General features: G+C 44.8%; 1 protein-coding gene across 30 annotated transcripts in view; it reads right to left on the minus strand.

Moving 5' to 3' along the window:
* Window positions 1-26296, minus strand: part of EXD3 (exonuclease 3'-5' domain containing 3) — a 296493-nt gene that overhangs the window by 113509 nt on the left and 156688 nt on the right. For all 30 annotated transcript variants that reach the window (XM_083807581.1, XM_083807567.1, XM_083807576.1 and 27 more), the window contains 2 exons: window positions 23749-23802; window positions 21894-22025 (listed from right to left, as the gene is read on the minus strand). In XM_083807581.1, coding sequence (XP_083663707.1) covers window positions 21894-22025; window positions 23749-23802 — 186 coding nt within the window. The remainder of the gene's footprint in view (window positions 1-21893; window positions 22026-23748; window positions 23803-26296) is intronic.

Consider the following 26296-nt stretch of genomic DNA (forward strand, 5'->3'; position numbering starts at 1 on the left):
GTACTCTTGTAATTATTTCCCCAGCCACAATGGACCAAATCAGTGTTACTAAAAAGGGTTTGGCCCACAAGTAGGTTTGCCTCATCTTGCTAGGGTTTTGGGAGAATGATGCCTTTCCCATCCCTCTGGATATCCGAGGCTTCTCAGCAGCCTCTTGCGAAGCGGCTGCAGCGCACTGCCACAGGCATCCCCAAAGATGCTCTGCTGAGCCAAGCTGGAGCAAGAGCAGTGCTTCCTCCCTGAGGGAGCTGAGCAAAATATCCAGAGATTAAAAAAAAAAAAAAAAAAAACAATGTAAAATGAGGAGACCTCAGTAAGTGAGAACAAACTAAATAGTTTTGGCTTGTGCAAATCATCCATCTATGCCATCCGTATTAGAAAAGCAGCACTTCACTTGTAGCATCCTGTATCAGTAACTCTGGGAGGAGTATGATCAGACGGCATTTCCACACTGAAGAGGCAAAGGGTGAAAATGGGGAAGATGTCAAGCGAAAGCAAAGCAGAATCATGCGGCTTGGGGTAATAACCGTGTGTTTCATAATCTAGATATCAACACCCACCCTTCTTATCTTTGCTGTGCACAAAAAAGAGGTGCTAGCCTAGCTGATGATCATAGACTTGCTTCAACACAATAGACAGGCACTGCTTGCTCTTCCAAGGGTGAGATAAACTGTCAAGTGAATTGGAGATTAACTATCCAGATGTAAATGAATTCATTGCTATGCAACTGATAGGGCTCAGGCCTGGTTTAGTGCAGGATGGAGTCAGGTTTGGAGAGCTCTCTCAATGGCCAAAGAATTTATAACCTGTATTCATGGCACTCTCTGTAAAAGGCCGCCTAACAATGCAGAAGCTTGCAAGCATTGTTCCTTTTGAAGGGCTCACCACTCCACCCCCACTCCTCTGCCCCCAATTCACTCCCCTCCTCCCTGGATTCCCCAATAGACCCACTCAGCACCCTTCCCACCCCGCGCCGTCCTTCTGATCACACAGGAAGAAAGCCGGGGGGAGGTGACCTCCGCAGCAGAATTTGCTATTCATGTTCCGTTCCCCCTCACAAATCCTTAACTTCTTGTCTCTTTTTAATCTTTTTTCTCTTGAGAAAGAAAAGATCAAAGGACTTGGGTCTGATGCTTTCTGAACTAGGCACTTCTTGCCATGGGAAAACAGTGACAGGGAAGGGCTATACAAAGATGCTTGTGACTGGGGGTGGGGGGAGAGATGACGGGACAGGACTTTCTTCCATGGAAATGCTTTCTGAAGCCTCTACCAAGCGTCCCTGCAAGTATGATGCATCCATTCAGCATCCATCCCAGCCTGCTGGGCCCGGCTGGGGTACTGCAGCGGCAGCAATGAGAGCACATTTTGTTCCAAGGGCCACACATGAACACCATTAACATCCCCCAGCTCCGAGGAGGGAAATCCAGAGTCCAGGTGCACACTGGACTGCGTGGCCAATGGCCACCACCAGAAGGTCCCTCCTGCACGGACTGCAGCATGGCAGCAGTGCAGACCTTGAAGCTACCCATTTCTCCTGGGTTCCTTGGGAATGCATTTTCAAGAGAAGAAGGAACAGATGCACACGCACGGCTGCTCCGAGTACATCATCTTTCCTCTTTACACACTTATCCAGTATTGCCGCAGAGAAAAGAGAACCAAAGTGAGTGTGTGCAGAGCAGTCCCACAATGCTCTGACCTCAACATGTGCACACAGCAGAGCTTTACCTTCACATCTGTATTGGCACCCTGATCTAGAGCCTCCAACCCTCTGAAGGACTAAATGTGAGGGCTGTGATTCAAAGTTTTATTTAAAATATTCCCTAGTTGCAAAAAGACAAAGGATTTCTGACACCATTATTATGCTCTATGTTTCCAAATGATACACACTTGGTATGAAGGAGAGTTAGAAGTTTCTATATTTGCAGAGAAGAAAGGGAAAGGATTGTAGATTTGCACCAAAGCATTGATATCAAATATTTCAGGGAAAAAAAGGGCTCTTGGCCCAAAGGTTTGTGTGAGTTTCCAGCTGGAGATGGAACTTCAAAGCAGAGGCTCAAATCTCTTAACGAGGGAGCAAACCTGCTGAGAAACCTTTAATCATTGTCACTTGGACAAGCAACAAATAATCCCCCTTTCAGAGGTCTTCTGCTCCTGGGAAGTGGCTGTTTTTCACTTTCATGTTTTGGACATTTGTTAGCTAGGCTTGAGGGACTTATCTGAATTGTGCTTTTTACTTTAAACCTGAAATCAAGGCTCACTGGCACAGAAGAGGGAATCTGCAAAGCCTATTCAAGAAGCTGCGTCCAGGTTCAGTCCTACCATCTCCCTTTCTAATAGAAATCACTTGTTTCTCTTCCTGTTCATCTACCCTGAGGGCCATGTCCTCCCTGGGACTCTTCAGTGGGAGACTGAGTCACCAATGCTTTGTTCTTCAGGGACTCTTCTGCTCTGGGCCCTGCTTTGCATTTTGCTTGTGCAGGAGCTCTCATGGACTTTACCATCTCACTCAGGTACCACTGTCCTCTTCTAAAAGATGTTGGCACCCTCATACTCTGAAACGAATAAAACATCCTTCTGATCTCACCAATAAATTACCTCTCTGGAGCCTTTAAGCCCATCAGCATTGGGCAGCTCAGGGACAAGCGTCTCACCGTTCTTCCAACATCAAGTGCACAGGATGGGGCAGGATACGGGCCTTGCTTTGTGCATTTAGCGTTCAGATATTTTAAGGCACAGTCTCACTTGCATTGGAAAAAGCTCCAGTTTCTTGGCTGGTGCATGCTCAAAGCTACGGGCCTGTGCTCACGTCAGGAGTACGTCTCTACATACTAACAACCACATGTCCCAACTTCTCATGCAGAAACTTCTGATTCAGCTTGGTAACGTTAGAATGAAATCTGCTAAATGTGTTGCAGCGCAAATCCCATGAGGTCCTCACTGACACACACCACAAACGAACTGTAGCACCCACAGTGCTGTAACAAATTATAGGTCGTACAGGAACATTGAAAATTCACACGACTTTTCTGCCTTAGAAGCTGGTTTCCCGACACAGACTTTAAGAATGTGTTTCCTCTGTAGGCTCAACAAATGCCTGAAACACGCTGGTGAGCCAAGGAGAACAGCTGCCTCTTTTCAGATTTGAACTACTTTCACCACCACCCCCAAAACCAAGCACAGGAGCGTTCTCATTATTAGAGAGGGTAAGTGTTTCTGTTGAAAGAAAAATGTAAATTGCTCTAAAAGAGATGCCAAATTAGCACAAGTGACCCACGACGAGAAATGCAGAAGTTCTCTAGAGGAGATTTAAAGGCAGTTGAATGTCTCAGCAAATTTGTTCCAAGGCTGCCATGATGACAAGCCTCCTCTTGCACTCATGCTATGATAACCATAAAACAGTTGTCCTTTCGAAGCATTTCTCACTGATTTTTGCTGGACCACTGGGGAAAAAATGCAAAATGTCGCCATTATAAAATTGCCAGATGGTAAATCACACAGAACCTTCAGGTGACAAATTTCTCCCTCATCCTCCCAGCTTTGCTAAATGCATTTCAAACCTTGGCATTTACACCTCCCAGCTTTGCTAAATGCATTTCAAACCTTGGCATTTACATCTGTCGAGTCCTCAGTTTCTTTTGAACCAGAATAATAATCCTGCTAAACTCAGGTGTGGTTTTTTAAAATGGACTATTGCCCAAGAGAGGTGAGAGAGAGACACAGGCTGCAGTGTGACAATACAGTAAATCCAGCATTAAAGCTTCTGGTATGGGATCAAAGGCAGCGCAGGCACGTGACACAGTACAAGCAACACAAAATTAGGGAGCCAGTTCATATTCCTACAAAGAAGAAAGAAAAAAATCAAACTAACTTGTCCTGGCTGGCTTTCTGCTGGAAGGGTACTGCCTGCCTCTAATGCCACATCAGCCACCCTCTGTCCCCTCTTGCCTGGTCAGGGATATGCGATCCTGCCAGCTGTGACTCAGACCAACTGCACAACCCACTGGGCAGCAGCAGGACTGGTGGTAATGAATCGCTTGACTTTAACAGTCACCCAAACGAGGTTTGCACTCGGCCCTTCTATAAAGAAAATGTAATTTTTATATAGTTCTGTATGCCATCATAATAATCCATCCAGGCACCCAGTCCTCCCATTACCTCTTTCTTTGGTCAGTGAGGACTTGCTGGTTTTTCCCAGTACATCCACACGTGCTCTGAAAGAAACCTAGCAGGTCAGAAGTGCTTTTTATGGAATACTATAGACCTAAAGTATTTGGTTAGTAGTTTGTCATGGGAGTTAAGTCCTAAAATCACACCATAAGCGTATTAAGAAATACCATGTCTACAAGATACGGAAAGCCTGTAGTAATGTGCACCATGTAAAAACACAGGATGCATGAAGAGACACTTGGTGGCACTGACTGCAGCTAAGTCTTTTTGGGAACATTGCTGTATGTCTCCATAAGCTGAAAAACTAGTGTTACCATTATTAAAATACTCCCTATAAGGAGAAAAGCAGGGGCCAATGCTCCAAGGAGACATGCATACAGGCTTGTTCTCTTTCTAAAAATGAATCCTGATGAATATGCGACCTTTTTATGACTCCTTCCCTACTAACAAACTAAAGAATGTGAATATACATTTTAAGCATATACTAGTAGAAACTGAATTGTGAAGATGTAAACTTCAGAATCCACACCAGAAATGTAAATTTATCAGTTGTTCCCATCCAAACTGGAGAAATAAATCAAATGATGAATTCAACCTTTCAAACTCCCAAAGTCTCCAGTGAACATTTTGAGTGAACGCCAGTGAACACATAGGTAAAGATTTGTCAGCTGAGGCTGAATTCTTGTTGGCAGCCCAGAGGAAACAGATATACCAATCACATTAAACTTGGTGGCAGTTGGGTTCCTCATGCTCACAGCCACCAACAAAGCATCCATACTTTGAGTTCCTCAGCAAGCAATCTTAAAAACAACAGAAAAAACAAGCGTAAGAAAGCTGCAAGCCATCTTCAGATAATTTTTATGCTGAAATTAAGTTTGCATTCAAACAAAGTTTCGGTCCCAGTTCTCAGTGAAAGCCCTAAGGGACGCGCAGCAGGTCTGCACAGTGCCTGTAATGACCCTGTGTGGTGTGGGATGTTGTCTCTTCTCATATAGCATCTCCCCACCTGGAGAGCCCGGAGGTGGCACTGCCTACATGCCACCCATCACAATGCCATCCGAAATGCATATCCACAACCCAGCAGCTCGGCACAACTTGGCCAACCACACCCAACAGGGATTTCTAGCATGGGCAGTGGGGCCACCTGGCAGCACCGGCAATGCAGGCAGGGAGGCAGCAGCGCTCCCCCCTGACACACAGCTGTCCTGGCTGCCAACAGAGCGGGCACCTCGAGGCCAGCAAAGCTGATGCTGCCTATCCCGCTGCAGCCTGAACGTGCTTCAGTCAGGCCCACAGGAAGGACATCACGGCACCAAGAGGAAAGTCAGTTACCATTTTGGTTACACCCAGTGCCTGGAGCCCCAGCCTGCAGCATCATGTGAAGGGCAGAGAACATCTTTTCCTTTCGCTTTTTCTCCTCTTTCTTGTCTCATCTTTACTTTTTCATTACCTGTTGAGAGATGCTTTTATAGCAGCATCTATCAGCATTGCATCTGAGTGCACCACAGGAAGACAGAAAGCCCCCGAAGGCCTAATTTTCTTCCCAACTTTGTCATTTTGCTTTTGAATTTCAATTATTTTCATAACAACAGGCTGCGAAGTCATAAAGATCATTGTACCAGGCAGCAAGCAAGCAATAAGAGAGCTGTTGTTACAAGCATATGCTTTGCTCTAATGGCAACTTGGAAAAGTAGCGAATCACATTTCTTGTCCAAATGTGCTCTGCTCTGCAGTCTTCCATTAAGTGGTGAGTAAATAGTTTCCCATAAAAGCCCAAGGGCCTGTGAAAGAGTCTGACAGGATCCGATTCCTTCTTTAACTTCCAAAAAACATTAACTTCTCCCTCTTTATAACCGTCCCAACTGGTAGGGATTTTTGGAAACAAACCTTTGCAGCAGAGGCACTACAGGGCTGGCTGCCACTGGCACTGCCCCAGGAGCAGAGGCAGTGGCCACACAGCATCCCCTGTGGCATGGGAGCCTGCCCCAGTGCGGGATGCACAGGGGGCGAGCCTGCCAGCAGGTGAGCACAGCCAAAAAGTGAGGGCTTTCTGCAACTACGGTGAGTTTCCTGGAAGAGCAGCACTGTGAGCTGAGTCCTGGACGGCACCGCGCTGCAGGACTCCCTCTCCTTGGCTGTAATTCCTCCATCTCACAGCAAGTTCAAAAAATAACGTAATGAAAATAGTCGTCTTTTTTTTTTTCCCTACTTCTTTTTTTCCATTGCTCATTTTATTTTACTGAGCTACTGCATACGGAGCCGAATCTTTATTTTGGCTCATGTCCTCTTGCAATATCATTACCCTCGCGCAAAGGAAAAGCCCTCTGGAGATTTCCAATCCAAACAGGCCCTTGTTTTATCTACAACTATTTGAGTACATGACCTCAGATAACCCCATGGCCAACTGTGTGCCAAATTCAAACTGCAGCCATGGGAACTTTAAATACAGGGAAGATTTTCCAGCTTCCCTCTGAAGGGAAGACGCTGGGTTTCTCGCTCTCCTTGAGTTTGGCGGAGCTGGGAAGCCGGGCTCAGCCCATGGGAGCATGGCCCTGGGGCCGTGGTGGCACCGCGGTGCCACCCATGTCACCTCCGCAGCATGAAGTCGTGCATTTCAGGCAGCAGCACTGCTGACCTCCACTATGTACAAACAGTCACTGTCCCCTTTGCTTCTCAGGGTACTGCTCTGGCTTCAGATTACTGAAAAGACAAACAGCTGCACTTGGGCCAACAGACTAATATGTAAGGCTGTGTTTGGATTACTCTGGACAGGGGAGGTTTTTCATCTTCATTAGCCTGCTGTTCACAGCCATATCCGCAGTTTCTCACTGGGTCAGAGCCTCCCACTCTCCACTGCTGTTTATGAATCTAAATAAATCAATTAATCTGGTATTTTGAATGAAACTCAGGAGACTTTGGCAGCTGGTGTTTCACAGACATTCAGTGCATTTGGGTACCTAACTGCACAAGCCCTTGGAAAATGCCAGCTCAGAGAAGTGAAGAGTTCAGGAACTGGAATCACAGATAAGTATTTTTTCACAGAATTGATCACTTGTTCCTTTTTCCTTGATCAATACTTCATCATGTTATCATAAATCCATTAATATGAGTGAATCCTAGAGCTAATGCAAGTAGAGAGGGAAAAATCCCGAGCTCTAGAAACAGCACAGGAATTTGGTCTTGACAGTCTCTGTATTAGTTTCTGACACTGTCACACTGAACACATGCCCACATTATTTCACGTTGGGAACCAACCTCATCAAGAAGGGCATAGCCTGATGACCCCTCCAGAGCCGCTCTGTTTCTCCTCACTGGGATTTCCATATGTGTGCAGTGGGACACTCGCCTCAAGGAGCTGGGCTGAGGCCACCAGCCCGTTTCACAGAGGGGTCTCCAGCTGCACACAGCTCTGCACGCTGCCGGCATCCAAGGGCACGTCAGGCTTCCTGGGAGTCAGTGCAGAAACACATCAGTTTTCAGTTTAAAATAGGCATTTGAGTAGAGGCATCTTTGGCACAGGGATGGGAGACAGGACATGGCCTCTGGGCCTTGCTCGTGCACCTTGAGAAGCCTCGCTGTGCCGGTTGGGGCCAAGGCTGGCACCAGGCCCCCGGGCACCACAGCTCCCAGAGCAACAGTGGGTGCAACACCCAGCTGCTGGGCTAGCTGGTCACACAAACCCAGGCAGTTTTCAGCTCTGTGTAACCATACGATCATATGTGTTTTCTAGAGGCCTTTGCATTTCAAGGCTGTAGTTATTTGGATCTTTACAACCCCTGAAAAAATGAGTTCAATTAAGTCTCATCATCAGGAATTTACATAAGGTCACTTCAAGGCTTCATGCATTTCCTCTGGTTCAGATCTTAGTGCTCTCGGTGTTCCCCCACTTCATTTATAACCTCCTTGCTGTAGGGCATTCCAAGTAAATCATCCACTACCAGTTTCCTCTCTTCAGCAACATGCATCAACTTTTTCATTCGGGCTAAATGAAGCTTCAACCATCCTGCGTAACAGTAGCCCAGTTAAAGGCACAGAATCACTTTAAGAGATGGTAGTTTTCCCTCCGGTAAAAGACCTGAAATTATTTCAATACAGAAGAAAAAGCATTCATTTTGATTCCTTTAGAAAGTGAAAAGATTTAGTTTTGTTTGGTAGCACAAGTGTAAGTGAAGAACCAATTCTTAAAAGTTCTCTGGAGAATTCGTTTGCTAATCTCTGAGAAGAGCCCTTTTCGCTATGAATAAATTGAGAAATACACTCAGAAACTGTGAACTGTATTTAGCCACGATGCAAAAATGTGGTGAGGTGAACAACAGCTACAAGCTGTTCAAAATAGAATGGTTTCTGTCTACGTGGGAATGAGCATCCACCTGACTGTACTTCTTTCATAAATCTGAAGATCAACGTCAAATTTGAACCGAAACAGATTTTGAACTGCCAGTAGGGTCTTAATGGTTATTAACAGGGTAGGGCTGAGACAGGCTGAAGGCTTCATCTCCTTGGCCAAGCCTGGATATCCACAGAGGCGACTGTGCTCCCTGGTGAGCCTTCTACCTGCTCCACAGCATAATCCAAATTCTCTTAATGCTGGGACTGTACAGACGAGGGCTGTCAAAATGCTGGCTCTAGTTCCTTCAGCTGTAGGCTCACAAGGGCTTTGGCCAGCATAAGCCTGTGCTGACACAGCGGAGGCAGAGTCCTCCTGCCGGCCCCGCATGCACATATGGGCAGCTGCGCCGCCAACCAGACTGGGGAAGAGAGCTGGGTTAAAATCAGCCATCTGGTTGTGACAGGCCTGATCAGCTGGGATCAGCTTCCTGATCCAGAGACCCTGCAGTTAAACAAGCACTTGTGATGGGACAAGGGGTACTCAGAGAGGCACTGGGGCAGGGGAGAGGTGGCAGGAGATGCATGGCTTGTCTGTGCCAGCCTATACCAATCTGAAACTCTCCTGAAATCATGGGCAGAAGAGCCTGGGACCCATTTCCAGCAGACTCTCAATGATCTTCAAGTGTTTTTCTGCCTCTCTTCTGAAAATAGCATATAGAAGCCCAGCTTATTTCAACATCATTCACATTCCTACTTTTATCCCATAAATATCTGTATCACCCTTATACACTGGGGAAAAATGAGCCTTCTGCTCCCTCTGATACAGAACCTGGCTTAATTTTTTGAAGCCTTTCATATTTTTCTGCTACTGTCAAACAAAAATATTTTCAAAGTTTAAATGCAGTAATATGTCAAACCAGTGGGATATTTTCCACCTAATCTTTTTCTTCTGGAAGTTTCGCCTTTTTATTCTACGTCTTCTACTGACAGAACTATCTCTCCTCTGCTAAGCAACCAGCTATATACGCATGGATGAGTCTTTGCAACTGCAAAAATAACTAGGCTGATGCAGCTTAGGTAGGAGAATCTGACTGTGTGCATTCCTCCTGCGACTGGCCCCAGGAAAAGGACACCCTGCCACTTTTAAACCTGGGAGGTCTTTGAGAGTTTGGCAGAAATCCCCTGGGAGGCCCGTCATTAGCCATTTAAAACTGTCTATAGTATAGGGCTGAATTGCAGCGCTTGACAAAGCCCCTGCAGAGATATCTGTCAGGAAAGGCTCCTGATACTGGCAGGGGCTGTTAACAGTAACAATGATGACAATATAGTGGGGATTTTCAGGGGTGGAGACTTCAAAGAAACCCTAAAGAGGTATTTTTCATTAAGAAACAAGAAAGCAGCTGAGTATTGTTTTTGGCACTAAAGCTGAATATGAATGATACTGTGGTAAGTCGCAGATGATCAGCAGCATAAATTGGTGCTGATTTAAATATGCATGTACTGCCATTCAGTATTGCTTCCATTACAAAATGTTCACATTACCTGGCAAAGACAGTAGTCCCTGGGCCATCCCTCACACTTATTACTGGACTCCTTATGTACTTCCAGACATTACCAAGGGGCTGGCAAGCCTCTTAGGATGGCTACCACATGCCACTACTGAGACCTTACAGGCAGAGGCTCCAGTGCCATACCAGTACAGTAGCTCAGGGCCTCAACCCGATCGCCTGGTCACCTGCTGCCTCCCGTCACCCACCAGCTCAATCGCAAGGCAAGCCCATGTCCCCCTGGGCAGCAATGACACTGAGACCCATGGCCGGCAAGCGGGAAGCAGCAGGAGGGAGTGTTTGTCCACAGGGACTTTTCTGCTCCTGATCTTGCACTGAAACTCCAAATCTGTGCTTGCACCGGGGAGAAAAGGAAGATAATCATGAATGATGTATAAGATGGATGCCATGAAACATTCATGCTGCAGGAAGGCCTTCTTGCTAATGACACTGTCGCTTACTGCATGGGCTGCGATGGCCTGTGAAGAGAATTGCAACCACAAACAGCCATGCCTGGTCTGCAGCTAGGCTCTGCCCCGCTGGCCTGCACCCAGCTGAGGCAACTGAAGGCGCGCAAGCCCAGCAGGGCCCAGACCTCACACCCTGCTCTTGGCTGACCGTCTCACTTTGTCAGGCCAGGCTAGCTCGGCCCCATCTGGGTTTAGCAGGCTGTGTGGCTCTTGAGCTCAGTCCCACTGCAACCACCTGTGCTCTGCATCCTTTGAACTGAACTCAGGGCCAGCTTTTCTCCCCCGACAGCTAAACCCCAAAGGGATCATATCCAGTCAGCACAGAGAAAGTGCCCTCAGGGTTTGCAGAGCAGATTGACTTTCACACCTCACTGGCCACACAGAAGAAACCCAATCTAAACAGCGTAACTTTGCATAACCGATTATTTTCACTGGGGTAATCTGAGCCCTCCAGTAAATGCCACTAAATGCCGCTGATCCAGGGAAGGCCCAGCTCCAGGGAGAAATGGCCCCACTGCAGAAGGCAGCCAGAGCTAAGGCTTGTCGGGGCAAGGAAGGGCTGGTCCCCTCGAGGGATGGCTTCACTCCAGGGAGAGAAGGCTCAATCCTCCAGCACTGGCCTGGGTCTGTTCAGAGGGAAGCATGAACAACTTTTTAGTGCCCAACTCATTTATATATTCAGAAGTTGGACTGTGCAAAGTAAGCCAAGGAAAGCAAGCTAACCAGAGCTGTGAGTCAGGCTGGTGTGCAAGAAGCAGTCTGACTTTACTTGTCTTTTTAACTTTCTTTTCCACAGTGTCCCACACATTTTGAGAGGCTTTAGCTTTCAGGCTGACTCCCCAGTGACCTATTATCCTTGCACATCGATCACTCCATACTGTCACCAAGCAGGCATTCACATGACCCTGTTTGTAGGGAACTGTGTTCCTCATCTGACTCCTGTGTCACCAACTTCCTCCTCTCCAACCACCGTCTCATTTCCTCCTGCATGACCCAGCTCCATGATGCCCCCTTCTTTAAAGTCTATGAATTTAGACAGTTAAATTAAAAATCTAATAGCTGCAGAGATTAGTGCTCTGCCCGTGCCTCTTCGCTGCCATGCTCCAGGCTATCAGCAGGGGCATGGCACCAGGAATTGTCTGCCAGAGATGGAGGGATCCATGTGAGCAGTACACCAGAGCCTAACTTGTTGCTGTGGTCCTTTGTGCCTGATCCAGCTGCAAATATGTTCTCTGACCCATTTCAGCTGGACCATTCTCAGCACCTGGCTGCCCACATGCTCCCTTCCCAAGCAGGAGTTGCAAACATGAAGGACAAGTGCGCAGAGGCCAAGAGGTGCTTGCTGGGCCACCCTCCGGGCAGTGAGACAGCCTCAGGCTAGACTCACTTGATTGTCACCACAGTCATTACAGTGGGCATTAGGAAAATAATCCTGATTGTGCTCACCGTCAACATATGACATTCTCCTACGTCACTAAAAGGCCTTAGTAGGGGCAGGTCCCTCTGGACCCACAAAGAGAAAAGCCAAGGTGAAGGAGGTTGGAACAGAGATGATCCTGAGGATAAGTGTAAAGCAGGTTTTCACCTGCGTCTTCCCTCAGCTCTTTCTTGATCAAAAGTATGGTCGACTCAGATTGCATATCTTGAACTAAGACAGGTAAATCATCTAAATTCAATTCTCCAGAGAAAAGATAATCACTTACAAGAAGTGTGCCCTAAACATTATGTTCTTCAACTTTGCCAAAACTCCTAAGTTGTCATTCTCCTTCTGAGCTACCACTCACATAGCTGAGAAATCAGAGGGCACTGGGGTGTCCCCTGGAAAAAAAAATGCTTGTGCTGGTCAGACTTTTTTCTAGATCAGCACGCTTTCAGATAAGTTCACTATAAAACCCTTGGTGCTACCAAGGGTTTTCTATTGCTTTCCTCGGGGAAGAGAGAGAGAAATTTATCCTGACCCTCTTATAAATGATTTCAGTTAAAGACAGCATCCGTGCCATTTCAGCAAAATCCTGTTTTGGCTTATGGCATACAATATAGCTGTATTTCATCAATACTACCTTCTTCAAGACTGGCATAATGTAAGAATTGAGAAACTCATTTAGAAGCTTTCTGCTTCTCTTTTCAGGTTTCACCAGGATACTGCTGTACCTGTTTCTGAAACAGCATTTAATTCTTGGTGTTTATCCAAATACAAAGCAGTCTTTTCTTATGTCAAGTAAGTCATTTTAGACCCTGTGTAGCTTTTGTGGACAAGGTCTTTAAAAGCACAAACCCTACATATGCTCCTTTCCACCTTCAGAATTAACAGCTTCTAGCTGAAAAAGCTTTCACAGCAGTAGATAAAACAGGAAATCATGAACTGTATCCCACAGGGGTCCACGGACGTATGGTTTTCTTTGCTGTGAGGTGTCTCGTCATATAATTAATGCTACAAATAACAGATATGGTTTAATTTATACCAATAGGAAGTTACACGGTTTATTGCCTAAAGGTCTTCAGATAAAGGCTGTCAAGTAATTACAGATCTGGCAAATTCTACAGTGAAGTCAAGTATGTGTACCTCAGTATATAATGCTGACTCAAATGAAAGCTTCAAAAATGCCTAGAGATCACACATTCTTTTGAAGGAGAAAAGGTCTGCTGCTGGTGTTAGCAGCTGCCCAGGCAAACGCTGCAAATCTTGGATGACTGCAAAACTGTTCATTCCCCATTAAGGGCACAGTGGGTTTTTAATTGTGTTTGCAACAACAGGATAAGAGTTTTGTGCAAGATTATCAACAGGAATAGGGAAAACATAGGTGTGATATTAAGATGGTCTACATCAAACTGTTTAGAAGAAGGGCTCCTATCCACTACTATTCAATCACCTTGTTCTGTGAAGTGAAAATAAAGCCCTGGAGACCTTCTGGATGAGTTCAAGTCAACTCACTTCACCTGAACTACCGATGCAACCAGTTACCCCACTGTGAAAAGAAGAACTTTGACATTATCTTACTTTTAAGGTATGAGATATCTCAAACAATGAGATGCATTAAATGTATCGTGAGTCTATGTATAGGATTATTATCCTGAGAACCCACCAGTAAAAATATACAGCCATTCACACACCAAGAACTGGACATCCAATCCTTACTATGACATACAAACAATGAACATGATAAGGGCACCCATGTCAAAAAGGAGGAGAAACTCTACAGTGTATAAAACATGGGAATTTTGACTTCTTGACACAGTCAATACACTGAACTCTGACCTCAGGAGGCACAGGGGACTGGAAACCAACAGAACTTAAATTGGCTACAAATCTCTCGTTTTCTCATGACATTTGAGAGAAAACATGGGGACAGTTTCTTTGGGACACATGGGAGTTATAGCTGTGTCACTGCCTTCTCCAGAGAGTTCTTCATTTTCCTTACAGTCACTCCATCACTGTCACCCACTGACCTTTCACTACTTTCTCCCAGTGCACCAGCATCACTGCTGACCAATGCACTTCCCAATCTGTCCAAACCCATGAGAGGAAGAAAAAGCCTTGTACAGAACTGTATAAAAGGACGTTTACTCTGTACTACATTGTGTCTTCTTTTCTATGCTAGTCTAAATACAAGTGCTGTTTTCACTGCCAAACGTTGTTTGCTTGTTCTGTTTCTACTGGCTAAAACCAGCATTTTTCCAGCTAGCGTTACCCTCCAGGAAAAAACACACATTCATACCTTTCTTGCGTTTAGCACAGAAGAACAAAGCTGGTTCCCAGGAATAAGGATGATTTCCTCAAAAGAAAACATTTGCTGTCAGCCGAGGTTTGACCTCTAATGGCTAATTTGGCATCATCATTTTGAGCAGTGTGGTACATAACACCATGAAAAATTAACAGTCCTCTTCTCTGAAGTTTAATATTCGCCTGCAGCTTGGCAAGCAAGCAAAAAAATAAAAAATAAAAAAAATGTAACACCTCCCCCCAAACAAAAAACACACACACACACAAAAATCAGAGAAAGGAAATAAATACACAGCCCAAAACCTTGGGTACAGTCTCTCACATACATCCACAAAAAGAGCCTAAAGACAAAGATCTGTAAAGGAAATTTCACTGGAAATCAAGCCTTTGCAGACACTGAGAAAGCAAGTCTGCAACACGAGACCGTCTTCCTTGAAGAAACACAGCTGATCTGCTGCATTCCCATATCTGACTTCCACTGGTCTGTGTAAAACATAAACTTTCACGCTAACCCTATGAAAACAGTCAACATGCTAGAGAGACAACAGTCTGCTCCTAGCTGGTGAAAGGGGGGAAAAAAAGTCTCAGGCTGTCATTCTTCCCTTGCTGTGACCTTCATGCTCCACTGAATTTCTGAAGATACTGAAATCTTGGCAGGGAAGTGTACAGTCTGTGGGAACCAGGCACTACTGTCCAGGCTCACTGGTGAGAATTAGGCCCAGTTGAGCCCTTTTTTGGGGGGGCTCTGAGCTGTACATGGATGATAACAGGGTTAGGCAAGTTACAGGCAGGGAATTTTGTAGGACTTGTGTTCTATGAACCTATGTATTGTGCTGGTGCCCCTCTTGTGTATCTCGTGGTGGCGCTGGTATGGACAATGTCCTGCCAACCATCCTGCCTTGCACACCGGGGTCCGTTAGTCACTCCAGATGGCAGGGTTGTCTCCTGTGGCATGCTCCACATGAGCCTTTTCTATCATTAGCGGCAGCTAAGTACGTTCTTTTCCCCCTTTAAGGTGCATAAATACAGTGAAGCCTGGGAGGACTCCTTTGTATCTCCAAGACCAGGTGCAGGTGGGGTGAGGAGTCATGGGCTGCGTTCCTGCTGGGAACCTGACCCACCTTGCTTCGTGTGCCCGTGCTTCCCTGACCGTAATGGTGACCACCCACTCACCAGAGCTCTCAACACCAGCTACAATATCTTAGAGATTAGCAAATAAAAATCTCAACTCAAGACTTAAAAGAAGCATGATTTGCTACGACAAAATTTCACAAACTCTGATGGTATTTAACAACTATGTGTAGAGTCACTCCGCATAAAAAGAGCTACATCTCTCTGAATGAAACGCTGCTGTTTCAGGGCTAGGTACATTCACAACTGAATGCTCACATTCAAACAGGCCCAGGGACAAGTACCTTTTGAGGTCAATTCACTCCGTCAACAATGTCTGTAGAGGCAGAATAATACCAGCTGTGCTTCCTGGCCAGAATCTAAGCAGCACAAGTTGCAGATTACATCTAAATTGCCAGGCCCAGGATAAACAAAAAGATTAAGAGGACCTTACCCTTTGTGCTGAACAATCACACTCTGAACCAAGAAATCACAGCCTACGTCTCGAGTAGGCACAGGGCTGACTTTTCAGTTTAGGTTAAGGGCTGGTGAGGAGTAGGCAGCTCGCTCACACATCTGGGGAAACCACAGATGCTGTTAATCACAGGTTCTCCTGACCTGTAGGCGCTGACAAATTGCATCCTATGGATGAACCTTTTATTAAACCACAGAGGGTTTCCAAACGATATTCTCTTTCTCAGCATTCCCAAGTCTACAAAATCCAGTGCACATGACCCTTCTTAATTTGTCATTGAGATGGTGACACGTCCCTTTCCAAAGAGACTTTGGGGCTGAAAGGAAGCAAACAGGGACACAATGTTGCATCATTGGAAGGCATCTCAGAGCTGAAATGTGGGATCTAAGAACTGGCATTTTCAAAATTCTTTGATGATCTCTTCAGTCCTATTTCAGCTGCAGATGCTTTTTGTCCTAAGCAGCTCCTGAGGCAAATCCCTCGCTGTCTTTTAAGGCAGAAACATTTTTATGAAATACATAGCCTTTAAATTCTCTTTTTTTTCCTTTTTTTTTTTTTTTAAGTCCATGCAGGAAAGGGCAACTGCTACATTTAAAAGAATAAAATGACTGTTGTCCAAGCCAAGAAAGGTGACCACAAAACAAAATTGCCCTGGTCCCACTTCCATGACACGACAGTGCCGGGAGATAGCTGTTTGGCTCACAAGTTAGTGAGAAAGATGATGTCTGGGAGTTCTCATCATCATCTGGACCGACAGAGCAACCCACATAAAAGGAACAAAAAAGCCTGCTGATCAGATTGGTGTGACAGAGGCTCATGAGAGACGTGCACATTTTCAACCTAAACGACAGCTTGAGGGATCTATATTACTAATTATCGACTAATATTGCCAGAGTTCCCAGGCTGGCTTCAAAGGTTCTCGCAAAGTGCCCCAAGCACAGGGTTTTTCATCTAATCATAATGCCTTTTTCTTTGTCCCTGCTAAATGGATTGCTCCATACCCGGCTCACTGTGTAAATCAGTTTGCACATGATGAGCTTTGCAGCAATGAAATTCGTTACCTTAACCACAAAAAAACAGAAACATTTGCTGTAACTGTTATAACACTTTTGCACCTAATTTCAAAAAAATGGTGGTTTCCTTTCCTCCCCCCTCCTCTCCGCCTACTCCTAATCCCATGCTAACACCTTTGTAAAAGGCTGGGGTGAGCAGCTTTGAAACTGAAAGAACAGGGAAGGGGGTAGAAAAAAAAGATATCAGATCTCCAGACAATGAAATAAAGCAGCTATCTCTCACATCCTGCAGAGCTCAGGCTGAGGTCACAAGTTAAACAGGACATCAGAATAGGTGATGTAATTTGCTTATTTAGGATCACAGCGTTCAGCGAAGTGAAAGAGACAACCTATTTGAATTTGCAGATAATCCTATAATAAATGCAGGGCTGTTCAGTTGCAGAAACTGCAGCTGGAGCCTGAGATTTTTTTTCCTGGCACATTTATTTTTGCAGGGGATATAAGTACAATAATTTTTGCTTGCAGGAAAGCCTAGAACTCTCACCTAGGACCAGACCCACATTGCATTTGGTATTGTTCAAGCAGGGTTCCCTCCCTGGACAGAGGAGAAGCTAAACGGTCAGGTCAAAAGCCAGCATGTGGCACAGCCCCCAGCAGCACCCATGTCTCCTGAGCCCAGCTGAGCACGCCCGGGCTGGGCACCAGAGGAGCCCACTCTTCCCATGCTCAGTGCAAGGGCAAAACTCAAACAAAACAAAATAAAAAACAACCAAACCTCAAAGTTCAGCTAAGCAGCAGTTACACATTCAAGTAAAACACAAATCAGCTTTGCTGAAGACGGACAGGCCCTTCTGCCTCAAAATCTCCCTTAACAGCTTCAAACCAGCAAGGATTTTGCAGCAGAGTTATAAACCTTTAACGATATAACAGGAATAATTTATCAGCTATCCCATACAATACTGAACACAGTGTTTTTCCCTCAAACTGTTGAGCCAAACACTTGTGATATAAAGATTTAAAGCTAACAACTTGCACTGTTTATCTCCTCAGTTTATCACCATTCAAACCATAATTTCACCCTGTCTGTGCTGCACAGAGCAGCATTACTCACAGCCAAGGACTTCCAGCCCCCTCCTGAACCTATCTGCTTTGACACAAGTGCTGTTTCACTGGCAAGCGTCAGCCAGACCTGACACCAAACCTCAGCCCAAGGAAGCCAAAGTCCTTGTTACATGAGGCTCACAGAGCAAAAAAGCAGTACACAGAGACGCATCAACCACACTCCAAGGTCAGCAGATGCATTCTACCCATGTTTCTCCCGGACCAGATGGATTTTCAATGAGATGGTCCAGAGAAGCAAGATGGAAAAAGCCAAGTCAGTCATCCAGCTAATATGTCAAAAATGTTCATTTTCAAGAATTTCTTCAGGAAAGTGGAATGGAGCTTGCGTTCTCCTGCCAGTGCTGAGCCGCTCAGACACCAGCATGGAGCACAATGGGTGGCTGCAGCAGGCAGGGCTGGGAAGTGACCTCTTTGGGAAGTGACCTCTTTGGGAAGTGACCTCTTTGGGAAGTGACCTCTTTCATGAACTGACAGAACTGTGGGAGTGCCAAACGTCAAACCCTATATAAAACAACCTAGCTGTCTGATGTTTGAACCCAAAATTGCAGCCATCCAGTTAGACACAGGTTTTGATCTTTTCTTAAATGTAAGGTGTGTGATAACTTCCCACACATTACCAAGAGCTGATCTTCCACTCAAGCTAATTCGGTAGTTGGCCCTAATGCTGCTTATAGTAGCCCCTGGCAACTCCACAAAGACCTTCTGACTAGTCTAAGGCACCAAGGTGCTGAACTTATCATATACAAACAACTTCCAACATGCATTTCATATCACCTTTGCCTGAAGAAGTGACTTCTGGTTATTTGAAAAGAAGAAAAGCTGTATGAGATATTCAAATGTGTGTATTTGCATCTCAGATAGATGGAGGAAATGAGTTTATTTCAGAGATTTAAAAGCTAGGAAACATGACTTCTTGGGGCTTTTTTGCGAGCCACTAAAAGACAGAATTTATCTTATTTTCCCTCAAGCCCCCTAGAATGTTCCTCACTGAAGACAACACCAGGCCTGGCTAAAGCTGCTGTGCACAGGTGGCTTCTCCATGACAATCACAGAGCCCTGCGATGCAGCACGTGAGAGACCCATGGGATGGGCACATTTGGCAGGCTGTAACTGGCTCTGCTGGTAGCAGCCTCCATTTCTGGAGCTTATAACCAGAGCAACGAGTCAAAGCCCAGTACAACTGAAGGCAGAAATGATGAGAAGCACATGGGTGAAATTCTCCTTGCACTTGCTAGAGAAGTCAGAGGTAACTGGTATTTGCCATTGCTTTAACAGAAAAAGTCAGTGTTTTGGCAGAGTTACAAAGCCAGTCCATTCTTTATATCCACAAAAGGGAGACTGCCCATCCCTGCTGAGGGACCTGACAGAGGAAATGTATTTTACAGCAACCCCGGGTACAACATTGAATTGGGACCTATTTTTACCATGTGCACTACACGCATTAATTGTTACCGCAACGATATTTGCTGACATATTCACTCCAATCATTTACAGAAGTAGCCCAAGAGACAAAACAAGCCCTTGCTCCACGAGACAGAGAGAGGCAGGCAGGATGCCACATTGCTTCCTGTGACACACAGAAAATGCTTATCTGCAAGGGATGATTGCAGCCGATAATGAATCTCCAAGCATGCTGTGAGCAGAGCTGAGCTGGCCCCTCGCTGTCAGCACTGTCCAGCCGAGCCCTGGAAAGGTGAGGATGGAGAGGGCCCCGCTCACAAGCTGGCATTGCTTAGGTCCGTTGTTCTGCTGAGAGCGCCTGCAGAAGCTCTTCATGACCCAGGCTTGTATGCTGTCAGCCCTCCCTTGCTCCAGGGACAGCCGAAACCCTCAGTCATCCATTAGCAACGCACATTTCTGCAACGAGGTGGCAGAACTCTGAGTAGTTTGCGAGCCCTGAGGTCTGTAAAGTGGTTAGAGACCACAACAGGGAGCATGGAGGGAACAGCTCAGCAGTTTAAGGATGGAGCCCCCATCCTACTTAAGTGCAATTAAACTTCACTAGGTTTGCAGAGAGTTAGGATGTTTTAGAAAGAACCTGCAAATGATGCACTGAGGTCTCTGTTGGACACAGTGGCCCCAGAGCACCCTTTTAAATGCAGAAATTTGCCATTTTTGATGCAGGCAGTCAATATGCTCAGCAGTTATACAGTATCATCCTTCTCAACCTACTGACCGCTGCCCTCCCTTGCACACAGAATGGCCGCACGCTGCAGTGCTGAGTGCTCCCGTAATGGGCTGGGTGTCTGCTAGGAAGACAGCTGTAACCGCTTGGGATTCTCCCTGAGAACAACAGCATCAATTGCACAGGCTGTAGATGACAGCTGAACAAAATCAGCTCCAAAACGCCAAGGCCTTAAATGTAGGTAAATATATGATTCAGAACACAGAGCACTTTGACAAATAATAGCATCTTCCCATGCCTAGCAGTATAAAACATGCAGCTGTTCTACCACCACAATTTACAGGGAAGACATTTCTTCTGGAAGTAAGAGAACACTTCGTATATATTCCTAGCCAGATTGATTACCCCTATTTATATTGTAAACTAAGACAGCACATACTAAAAAGCCATATAGTTAAACAGTTCCGGACTCCAGATCATGGGCAAGGGGTCAGTTTTAGATTGTATGCTGCACAGCCTTCTGTATTTATTACAGATATCACAGTTTTCTGCAGCAGCACTTTTTTTTTTTTTGTATGTGCTTATTCTTGTGGTATTTCAACAACCGCCAGGAAAAGCACTGACATTTTATGGGATCTCAGGGAATCGGAGAATCTACCATTTTTTTTTTTAATTGCAAAAAAAGCCAGCGTGTCACTATATAACAACTGAAATCTGTTCTCGGAACAATAAAACCACCAGACTGAATGCAATCTTATATCTAAGCATACACATTTATCGTGCAGTAAGATCAACTGATCAGCTCATACTGTGTTGATCCAATCTATATGTTGTTAAATCATTCTCATCTTATACGCAACCTGCACAGCTGGACAACTCCCATTTTCTCCACAGGGTACTGATATGGTTTCAACAACCAGCATCAGATCTAAGCAGAATTCTAAAAAATTGTACTCTGCCGTGTTTGCCCTGGAGCCATTGCTATTCCAACAAAATTTGTCCAGTTTCCCCAGGCCGGGAGACCCTGCTAGTTCAACCAAAAGGCACAGAATCAGACTTTACTGAAGTGCTCGGCTGGCTCGTTTACTCCTTGTAGAGAGCTGCTTTTCTAGCCACCTTTGCAGTTTCTTCTTTTTCTCTCTCTGAACACTGATAAGATGAGAGATGGTGAAGTCTCAATTTGGTTTATATTACAGTTTTTGAAGGGATAGGTTTCAGCGTGTTACTGTAACAAATACAAGAGTGAAATTGGAAGAGAGGAAGATTTGAGCTAACACAATTAAAATTTCTTCTTAAAAACAATCCGCAGATATCCAGTGCCAAACACAATCTGGAATCATCAACCAGCATGGACATGAATTAACCTAACAGCTTCTGAAAAAAACACGATCCTAGAAAAAATCCTCCTATTAAAGTAATTAAGTGTTATCAGAATCACAGAGCCATAATTAAACACAGTTTATAATTAAAACAGCATGTGTCCTAGACAGAGAACACAGGAACAAAGAGAATATAACTTTGACAGCTAATGCCAAAACACACGCCAAGTATCAATACTCAGAACACAGTGCAACTTCTAGCAAGTTCCAGATGCAGTGCCTCTGACTTGGTCATCAACACCTCTGATGGATGTAGGCAGGCTCAAAACTCCTCACAGCTTTGCACGATTGTTGCCAAAGTTCAAGCAGAAATCTTGGGAACCAAGCACATGGCACCGAGTGCAAAACCCCAACAGGGGTTGGGGTTGAGGCAGTGCCAGCTGTGAATGGATGGTAAGTGAGCATGGCCTTAAGCTTAGACAAGACTTGTCCTACCTGGCAGCGGCTGAAGATGTCCTCCAGGGTTACGTGAACGTTGAAGTGCTTCAAAACCTGCAGGGCCTGTTCCTTTGCCTTTTCTGAGCAGTTCACGGAGAAGCACCTTCCTTCTCCTACCTGGGACTGCAGCTTGAAAAGACAAGTCATAAACCAAAAAGACAGTAAATGAGACAAATTCCATGCAGCCTGATCCTGATCTGTGTTTGGTTTTTTCCCCCTAATACACTTAGTTTGGTTTTAATTACAAATGACATTTGCAATTAATGTGCATTTACAGACTAAATTTTCATCTAATGGGCACAACAGGTAAAATTTAACACTTAGCCACTGCTGTAAATACTTCTGAGACAACTGAAGCAGTACAGTGTTCAATATATCAAACATGTTTGCCCAGTTCCCTTTAACTTATCATTTAGTGCTGTGGGGCTGACTGGGATAGCGAGAGGAAACTGAATTTAATCACAGCTCTCATGTGAAACCTTACAGATCACACACTGTATGCAAAGGTACAATCAAAGAGATGGTGTCTCATGCCAGTTTTATCACTTCACCCCTTTAAGTTCACTGATGGCCAAAGAGCTTGAAGTGGTTGGTGTGGACATCCCTGTCATGTTTGTTCCACATTTGGCAGAAAAGTCTCTCTGGGAACAAGAATTGGGAAGTGTCCAGACACATCTTTATGAACATGATGAGTACTGACAGCTAGGTGGGATCTGCTACATCTTTTACTAGCATAAAAGAGCCTAGCAGAAGAGCCATTCTGTCCAAGCGTAGGGCACACAAAGGCAAGGGAACAAAGGGAACCAGACATTTCCCAGGATGGTATTGTATGCTGTGAAGCAGTTATTTTCCTTTTGTGATGTTGACACAGTGCTTTGAAATTAAAGTTTTGCAGGTAAGATCATTCTGGACACTGCATTACCTACTGCATCAACTGTACGATAGAGGAACCACAGTCTGGATAAGGAACCCGTAGCACGGCATGGCTGCACTTGTCTCACAGTATCTTATCATGGGGGGAGTTTTCTTCAGTGCTCAGCTACTATCTGGCAAATTAACAACCTAAGTTCTGCAAATACTCTAAGTAACTATTCAAATAGTTGGGAGCTTTCATATTGGTAGTTTGTAACAAAGAAGCCCCTCACTCTGGCTCATGTGTGTAATCCAGAATAGTTTCCAAATTATTTTTTGGGCAATAACAAAGTGCAAGGACTTGCAGCAGGCATCATGACATTGCAAACAATGATAGGTTCAATGTATTTCCATCAACACTCTGTTTTGAAGCATGTCTCATGAACGGCTCTCAACATCTGGTGCTGAGGGTTGGGTTTTGCTTTTTTTTTTTTTTTAATGTGTGTGTATATTTATAGAAACAAAAAACCTCCACAGCTTCCACAGTGATCCATGCTTGGTAACTTCCATTCTCTTCCTTCCAAGCCAGAAGAAAAGTCTTTAAGTGTTGAAACTATGTCAATGTGCAGCAAATCAGCAAACAAGAATCTTCCTGATAAAATGCATGGGGATTGAGCTGTCTTTCACCTGCCAGTGAGGCCAAACAGAAACACTTTGTTCTGGGATTGTTTGGCTTGATTTTTTATTTTCTTTAATGGAGGGCAATCGCACTCCCACTGATGAAGTACTATGTATAAAAGACATTTCACCCTAACCTTTGACCATTCAGAAACAACAGAGTGCCTCACAAAACCCTTTACATAGTTCTTAGTGCAGGAAACATGAAAAAGCCTAGCCAGCTGTTGCTTTCACATCTGTCTTGTCCTCTTCTCTACTCTGAACATCCTGCACCATACAAGGATACAATGCCAGAAAAATACCAGAAGCTCTGAACACTTACAGTCTGATATGGCAGTCCAGAGGTTAAAATGACCCTTCCTTCCTGTCGGGCAATCTGGAAAAAACAGTAAAAATTGTAAGGAACATGGGCTGAAGCTACGACTGGATTCAAGCTTTCCTCTCAGTCAAAACAGAAAGAACAGGAACTGATGATATGGAGTCGTTCTCTTTATGTCGACAAACACTAGGCCAAGAGTATTTGGGTCTGGTTCAACAAGATGCTTTTGACAGCAATAGCAGTGTAAGGTATCACTCGCTCCATACATGTCCCCTCCCTGCCAATACCCGCCTTGCCTCACATGTGCTGGAACAGCTACTTGTGCATCTGCACTGCAGATGGTCCAGGGAACTGACACACCTTGAAATAATCCTATCAAAAAGCTTTCTCTTTTTTTTTTTTTTTTTTCTTTAACCCGGACTCTTTCTGTTTCCATGGTCTGGTTCACTAAGAAGCAAGCAGTTCTGCTCTCACAGCAATACACAGGGGAGAAAGGAAAAATACCCTAAGCAGGTAATTCCAGGAAAAAAAAAGTAAAAAAAAAAAAAAAGGTACAATTAAATGTGCCTGTGAGCTTCATAGACATTCACAGAATGATCTTCACATCTTAAAGGTAAGACAGTGTCACTCTCCCAACAGCCCAAGAGCAGACATACGGCAATTATGCACCCTTTCCAGGCTATAAAGAACATCTCCATCAGAGCTTGTCTCCTGGCTTGCAGTCCTATGCTTTTATCAGAGGTCTTGTCCTTCATGGGAAAGGTCTGCACTGAGTTAACAAGGGTCTCATTCCAACCTTCACGATAGAGTAAGAGAATCTTTGATATGGTTTGGTGCCAAAAGAAGATACTAAGTTTGGAACTGCAGTTCTTCAGAAAGACAGAAGTGTGGCTGATCTTTGTATGATTAAGTGACATCGCTCCCTTCCACCTCTTCACCCTCTCCTCTTGGAGGGGAATAGTTTCATGGATGTAGCAATAGGATTCCCATGTGAACCAGCACTTCTGCTGTGCTAGTGCTGACAAGAGATTGGCACTTTGAGGTAGGCACGAGGTTTTCTCTTCTCTGGCTTCGATTCTGCTGGAAGCCCTTGCATTTTTCACTATTTCCAGATGTGTGTCACGGAGCTCTCTCTTCTGGATCAGAGTCTCAGAAGCTCTCTCTTGATCACTCTTTAACCCTGGCAAGAGGGATTTGGGATCTGAGTCTTGTTGCACTTTCCAGGCAGTTTGACAACACCAAATACAGCCAGGGAACACCAAACAAACAAACAAACAAAACAATGAGTTTTTTTAAACTTTGTCTCGGATAACTACTCTCTTAAGACCCACTTGACCTATGGCAACATGAAACAAGGGGGAGAACACTCTGAAGGCACCTTGTAGTAAAATGAGTAACCATTTTTTTCCTATCTTGACCTTTCAGATAGCCTATTTCCTCCTTTCTTATATAAAGTCACTGCTTTGGCTGCCAATTCTGCACTGAGAAGGTGATTGGCAAGAACTTCTAAAGTACCTTCCTACAGGCAAAATTACTGCATTTCTTTCAAAATCAACTCTGTCTCACAAATAAAGGAAAAAAAAAAAAAAACCTCTAGGAACAGAAACCTTGAAGTGGCAGCAAAGACAACCCTTTCTGCATACAATCGTACTACATACAGTCCGGATTACTAAACAGCTCTGCCTACAAAACATCCTCATGGCACATTAGCAATAGAAGTCCAGAAAGGCAAGAACAAAATTTTACCATAGTGATTTACCAACACGGGAAAAGAGATATGAAATTCCTTTAGACCCATGTGTGCGTCAGGATATGTCTGAGGATTTCACAGCTGGAACACTCCATTCTGACTTCCTGCATCCAGGGTTAATTAGTTCAAGCTTGATAAATCCCCCTTATCTAAATGGCTCTGCAGAGACAGGCAAAGAACATCAAATAAAAAGGAGAAAAGCAGTAACTCTTCCAGCATGTTTTTTTCTACCTCTGGAACAATCACTGGGAGAAATGTGCAAAGCCAGAAAACCCATGTGATAGCACACATCTGACCAAAACCCACAGAGGAGACATGCTGCAGAAAGAGGCTCAATTCCTTCTCTTCTCCTGAAAGAAATAACCAAGTGCAGTGCCAGGACCATCTGGGAGATGTGTGCTCACTGACACAAACAGAAAGAATCCAAGCAGAGTGTCGGGGTGGGTGTCAGGGTGTTTTGCTCCATCCCAAGTGCTGCAGAGAGGGCATTGTCCTCAGTTTCACAATCTATTACGAAGATAGTATCAACTTCCTTTGGAAAAGGCTGAGACCTTCTGGATAAAAAGCACTCCCTAATAACTTGGGATTATTACTTAGCCCTTTACATGGCTGTCTGTTCAGCTAACTTTCATCTTGCAGAGGTGAATGAGCACAAATGAATTACTACAAGACAGACCTGTAAGGGCAATGACAGACGAGAGAGGGCAGAGAGAGACCCTATGTTTTGAAGCTAGCACTGGCAATGGAAAGATTCTTGACAACCTAAAGGATTCCAAACTAAAGCCAAAGAAGGTTTCAAAA

Source organism: Anser anser (genome assembly GCF_964211835.1).
Source record: "Anser anser genome assembly, chromosome: 21".
Taxonomy (NCBI): Eukaryota; Metazoa; Chordata; class Aves; order Anseriformes; family Anatidae; genus Anser; species Anser anser.